The sequence below is a fragment of the Octopus bimaculoides genome, chromosome 4 (assembly GCF_001194135.2).
Source record: "Octopus bimaculoides isolate UCB-OBI-ISO-001 chromosome 4, ASM119413v2, whole genome shotgun sequence".
Taxonomy (NCBI): Eukaryota; Metazoa; Mollusca; class Cephalopoda; order Octopoda; family Octopodidae; genus Octopus; species Octopus bimaculoides.
Window position 1 is genome coordinate 4708311 of NC_068984.1, and position 6896 is coordinate 4715206.

Below are 6896 nucleotides of genomic sequence, written 5' to 3' on the forward strand. Positions count from 1 at the left end.
TAGCTGGAGATGATTTTTAAAATGAGAATATCTGAAATAAACTCGACTGCTCTCACAAACGGGAATACTAAAAATGAACCCGACCGCTCTCAAAAATTAAGTATAAAAAAAAAACTGGAAAAATAATCCAGAATCTTTGTCCAGTACTGGATTGATCCCAGTCATGAGGCCAAACATCCCTGAAAGTTTCATCCGAATCCATCCAGCGGTTCTTGAGATATCTTGTCCATGGACAAACAAACACAACTGAAAACAATACCTCTGCCTTTGCTAATGAGGAGATAATAATAATCCTTTCTACTATAGGCACAAGGCCTGAAATTTTGGCCAATATTTTGAACTCTGCATTCAGCAGTTATGAATCTAAAGTTATCAATACAATCCCCCCTTGTTTGGGTCTTTTCTCAGCAACTCTACTGCTCCTTGGCTCACAAAACTGGGAATTCTTCCGTTCTGTCGCCAGTTGCAGTAAACATTTGCTAAAAGGTCGCCAAACAAGTCTGGCATGTAAGTGTAAAGCTTGTAGGGCAGACTATCCAAACCAAGCGATTTACTCCTCGTGCAGCTAGCCATTGCTTTCTGTATTTCAAAGGCTGTTATCAGCCTTTTGCAGTGCTCCACCTCCGTAATGAGAATAATAATAATAATAATAATAATAATAACAGTAATAATAATAATGATGATGATAATAATAATAAACACATTAGAATAATAAAACATCTAAGGACGTATAAACTTGTTTATTTCTGAACAGATGGATCTTGTTAGTTTGGGCAAACAGCCAGTTTAGAGAAAGACTGATTGTGTGTGCGTGTGTGTGTATAGTTTTGTGTACGTGTGTATGTATTTGTATATTGTGCATGTGCATATGGTTGTGTGTGTTTACATAGTTGTGTTTATGTATGTATGTGTATGCTGTGGTGTGCGTGTGTGTGTGTGCGATTATGTGATTGCATGTGGTTGCATGGTTGTATGTATGTGTGTATGTATCTGTTGTGTGTTTGCATGCAATTCCATGTTTGTGTGATTGCATGTGTGCATATATGTGTGTGTGTGTGTTTGTATGTGTGAATGTTTGTGTACTGTTGTGTGTGTGTGCGTGTGTGTTTGCATATAGTTGTATGTGTGTGTAAGAACTTCTTCCAATGCCTTATTTAACATTTTTGCTACCATATTTCTGTTGAAATATTCTGTCTTTTGTTTTAATTCACTTTGAAAATAATGAAGAATTTAGTAAAATAAGGTTATTATTATTATTCAGCAGAAATGGACGTGTGTATATTCTAAGAAAGAATTAAGTAAAAGAAGGTAAAACAATATGGAAATAAAAAGAACATTTAACAGAGAAAGACATTTATTTGTAAACCTTCTTTAAGCGAAAAAGAAAGAACGAAGATTCACAATTTTCTTTCCATTTTGTTATAAACTTTCATGAAAATATTTAGCTTAATGTCTTTAATAACCATATTAAGAAATATATATATTTGTGAATATACATGTGTGTGTATGTATATATATATGTATGCACACATAGAGATAGAATGAAAGAGAAAGAGAGGAGTTGCAAATCAAACTGGAAGTTATCTTATAGATAGATTTCAGAATTATTATTATTATTATTATTATTATTATTATTATTATTATTAAAGTTCAGATTCTGCCGAGGTCAACTTTGCCTTTCATCCTTTCGGGGTCGATGAAATAAGTACCAGTTATGCACTGGGGTCGATGTAATCGACTCATCCCCACCTTCCCCAACAATAATAAAAGTAGAAATTATTATTATTATTATTACTATTATTAAGGCAGCAGCTGGCAGAATTGTTAGCATTCTGGGCAAAATACGTAGTGGTGTTTTATAGGTCATTGCATTCTGAGTTCAAATTCCACTGAGGTTGATAAAATAAATACCAGTAGAACACTGGGGTCAATGCAATCGACTTACTTCTTCCCCTCAAATTGCTGGCCTTGTGTCAAAATCTGAAACCATCATCATCATCATCATTATTAAGAACCATCCAAATGTGGCTGATGCCAGTGCCGCCTGACTGGCTCCAGTGCCGCCTGACTGGCTCCAGTGCCGGTGGCACGTAAAAAGCACCCTCTACACTCAGAGTGGTTGGCGTTAGGAAGGGCATTCAGCTGTAGAAACATTGCCAGATCAGATTGGAGCCTTGTGTAGCCACCTGGCTTGCCAGTCCCCAATCAAACTGTTCAACCCATGCCAGCATGGAAAACGGACGTTAAACGATTATTATTATCATCATTATCATCATTAGCCTGGTGTAGCCATCCGGTTTCACCAGTCCTCAGTCAAATCGTCCAACCCATGCCAGCATGGAAAGCGGACGTTAAACGATGATGATGATGATGATGATGATTGAATGAGAGTGCAGTGCATGCCATCAAAGTGTCACTGGGGTACAAAAATACGAAGCCCAGTATACCCATCATGACTACCCGTCTGATAAGGGTACACCAGGCACATGCATCACAACTATACATGCACGACATGGTGACCTTATATCAAGATAAACAGCGCATGACCTTGCAGGTGGGGTGGGAGGGGCCCAGTTAGAATTTTCTTCGGGTCGAGTAGCCCACCCTGTTCAATTATTATTATTATTATTATTATTATTATTAGGTGAGGGCACATGGCCTAGTCGTTAGAGTGTTGTGCTCACGACTGTGAGGTCTTGGTTGCAATTCCTGGACTGGGTGGTGCATTATGTCTTTGAGCTAAAAACTTCATCTCGTGTTGCTCTGCGATCACATCAACACCTGACATGTGGCACACCTGTGTGCACCTGTTCAGGTAACATCGATTTGACTGAGGGAGGGAGTGAGCTAATGCACAGCACACACATTTTGATCCCTACAAACAAACCATTTGGCAAAAAGGCCGAACTCTCTCCTGTGTCATCTTCAATGGAAGACTCCATCATTATTATTATTATTATTATCAAAATTGTTGTTGCTCTCAGGTCAACTGCAAATTAAAGTTAAATAAAAATAGCCGTACCACATAAAACCTGATACTGTATAAACAAATCTCTGTTGAAATATGATTGTCAGTCATAGATTTTCAACAGAAACAACTGCAGCCAAAGAAAGTCATGCTCTGTTTGCTGCAAACAATGTGGCCTCTTACTTGTCTGATAGTCAGATTATGTAAACATCACAGTAACTAATAATATTGGTAAACAGGCAGTTTAGTTATGTGAAAGACAACATTAACTTTATTGTTGTTTGAAAAGGTTAAGAAAGCTTTACTGCTGAAAGAAATTTTGATAAAAAAATACAAAAGAAAAAGAAAAAAAATGATAAAGCTCTAGGTTTAGGCTTGCAATCACCTGGTTTTGGGTTCAGTCTCACTATACATTTATTTCTTTATTGCCCATAAGGGGCTAAATATAGCGGGGACAAACAAAGACAGACAAAGGGATTAAGTTGATTACATCGACCTCAGTGTGTAACTGGTACTTAATTTATCGACCTCGAAGGGATGAAAGGCAAAGTTGATCTTGGTGGAATTTGAACTCAGAACGTAAAAACAGACGAAATACCGCTAAGCCTTTCGCCCGGTGTGCTAACGTTTCTGCCAGCTCAATGCCTCCTGCACATTACCCTGGGCAAGTGACTTTTACCAAAGCTCTGGGTTCAACCATGCCTTGTGAGTGACCAGTCCCTTGCCTCCTAACATAAACCTGACCTCCACCTCCTTCAGGGTTCATAGTCCTACGAGTTGCCTAGCAACCTCAGTTGTGCTGGAACCATGAAAGTAGTAAGCAGTCCATGCTCTGAAGTGGTTGGTATCAGGAAGGGCGTCTGGCTGTAGAAACCATGCTAAAGCAGGCACTGGAGTATGATGTGGTCCTTGAGCCCATCAGATGCTGCCAAACCATCCAACCCATGCCAGCATGGGAAATAGGCATTAAACGATGAAGATGAAAGGTGTGTGTGTGTGTGTGTGTGTGTGTGTGTGTGTGTGTGTGTGTGTGTGTGTGTGTGTGTGTGCATGTGTGCGCGTGTGTGTGTTTGCGTGTGTTTTCTCACTGCTTGACAACTGTAACTTAGTGGTTCAGCAAAAGCAGCTAATAGATTAAATACCAGACTTGAAATATATATATATACTGGGGTTGATTTGTTCCACTAAAACCGTTCAAAGTAGTGCTCCAGCATGGCCGCCATCCAACGATTAAAACGAGTAAAAAGAAAAGAAATAAAAAATAAAAGAAAATAGTGAACATTCATGATGAATGTTATAAAATGGTCTTTTGTAGTTGACCAAAGTTAAGGATGATACTACAGCTGGGCTGTGACAGATGATGACCTGGGTAAAAGTTTAGAATTATCTTACTTGATACAGTTCTATATTTAAGAGATGAGGAATTATGTACATTATTTACATTATTTACATTTGATGGATATTTGTCCTCATCTTGTCTGTTGTTAACACAATGTTTCGGCTGATATACCCTCCAGCCTTCATCAGGTGTCTTGGGGAAATTTCGAACCTGGATTCTCATTCCTAAGTTATTTTTCAATGTTGTTGTTGTTGTTATTATTATTATTCAGGTCACTACCTGGAATCGAACTCAGAATCTTGGGGTTAGTAGCCTGTGCTCTTAACCACTATGCTATATACTCGTGGGCTTATTATTGTTGATATTATTGTAAGAATAATTGAGTTCTTTTTGTGAATAAAGGTCGGACCAATGTTGTAATTTAGTTTTGCTAATAAATAATTACAGGACTCTTGAATAAATTTTTTTCTTAGATGTTTCTTTCGCTCTCCTTCATAGAAAATAAAAAATATAAATCAAGTTGCTGATTGTAGAGGGTCGTGTGGGTTTTTAAGCTTTTTGGTAAGGGGTCACGAGTGCAAAAACGTTGGGAACTGCTGCCTTAGCGCAAATTAACTCATTTCACCTACCTTGAGAGACTACAAATGTTATGGTCACTGTCCCTTTTTTACTTGAGAGTATGTTACCCTTTAAACACGAACACTATGAGATTTGAACCCTCGAATGTTAGGTTTCCCCATCATTGAGGATCTCCCCTGAAGATCTCACACATACCCATAAAATACTTCAGCCCCTAATCAGCTACTAACCTCCTCCAAAGCTCAAGTGAGAACCCCATCTCCCAGTGGGGTGCAGGGGAAGGCACATGGCTTAGTGATCAGGGGTATTCAGTTCACAGTCATAAGGTTGTGTCCTTGAGCAAGACACTTTATTCATTGCTCCAGTCCACTCAGCTGGCGAAAATTAGTACCTGTAATTCAAAAGGGCCATCCTCGTCATGTTCTGTATCACGCTGAATCTTCCTGAGAACTACGTTAAGGGTACACATGTCTGTGGAGTACTCAGCCACTTGCACATCGGATCAACTGGAACACTCGTTATCGTAAGTGACGGAGTGCCGAGGTGAGGGTGTGATGCTCCCACATATGGGATGGTGTTGCTACTGTACACTCAGACACTTTCTCAGACTGTTTTCTCAAAAAGAAGCCATTTGACAACACACACCAACGTTTTCCACTGCTACTACAATGGCCTCTGCTCCTCGTAACTGGCCGCACTTTAACCTCCTCCACTCCAACTCTTCTCTCAACTCATCATTCATGTTATGTCCCCCCCCCTCCAAGGATTGTAGGAGCACAAAGAAAACGTGACCTTCACAAGTCCAGAGCTGACTCCTTGCCGCCTCCACAGTCCCAGCAGACCAACAATGCTCGACCTGCGGCAGAGCATTCCCAGCATGCTTCACACTGCTCAACCATAGCCAAACACATCAAGCGCCGTCTCCGTCTCCCATGTGATGTCCTTGACTGACGAACTAGCAAAGAAAATCCCCTCTAAATACCACATTAACTCCCTTCACTCAGTTTTTTCTTTCTTCCTGGAATCTCAAGTCTTTAGTAATTCCCTCTCTGTTCTTCATTTAACCCGATTCTGTAAATTTGCAACTATTTTAAAGGAAGGAACATCGCCGTATCTGTGATGAGCAAGACAAAGAACTGGAAAATGAAGAAGGGGAGATAATTGTCTTTCTGTACTATTTCTTCTGGGAGTTATCTCCCTTGCTGGGTCTATAAAACCAAATCGCTCCATTAAATCCTAGCAGAACCGACTTCAGTTGTTGCTTAGTCCCAAAACTATATCAATTCTGATTAAAAGCTATGTTGGGAAACATTCCCGCCGTGACCCTCCCATCCTTATGTTCTTCATGCACTCTTCCACGTTATCCATAGTGTGCTTTCTTTTCTGAGACTTTGTGGACACCCTGTATACTCGTTCATGCATAAGTATAGTTACTCTATACACAAACAACAGTTTCACGTGAAGCTCGTTTTAATGCTTAATAATTAAGAAATTAATTAAAACCAAATAACTTTCCAGTATCTATCATATTTCCTATATTTCATCTCATAAAGGAAATATTCTATATTTGCAGGAAGGTCATCGCGCCAGTGAACACACCCTTGAACAATTGTACGCTGCACAACAAGAACGAGACACACAAATACAATCTCTACAAGAAATTAGTACGGTAAGAGATAACGGTGCTTCTTTCTGTGTTGTTATTCTTTCTGTTTAATCAAATCTTTGTCCAATTCCTATAAATATTTTCCTATGTCTTTCCTGCAATCTCATCTGATTTTCACGTAACAGTGGATTGCCAACTGGTTGTTGGCAAGTGTACCATTAGACATTTTAGAAAGAAAAACCTAGAATTTATCTCCTCCATTTACATTATCAGCATTATGAAGTCTGCTTATGAATGTGATCCTGACATTAATGTCAGCACTGATCTGTGTTAGATGAATGGCACAAGACCACCCATCCAAACATAAATATATACATACAAACAAATATATATATATATATATA

General features: G+C 39.1%; 1 protein-coding gene across 1 annotated transcript in view; it reads left to right on the forward strand.

The window, feature by feature from the left end:
• The window catches only part of LOC106867335 (GRIP1-associated protein 1), a 97639-nt gene that overhangs the window by 68189 nt on the left and 22554 nt on the right, over positions 1-6896 (forward strand). The window contains exon 16 of the mRNA XM_014912181.2: positions 6460-6555. Coding sequence (XP_014767667.1) covers positions 6460-6555 — 96 coding nt within the window. The remainder of the gene's footprint in view (positions 1-6459; positions 6556-6896) is intronic.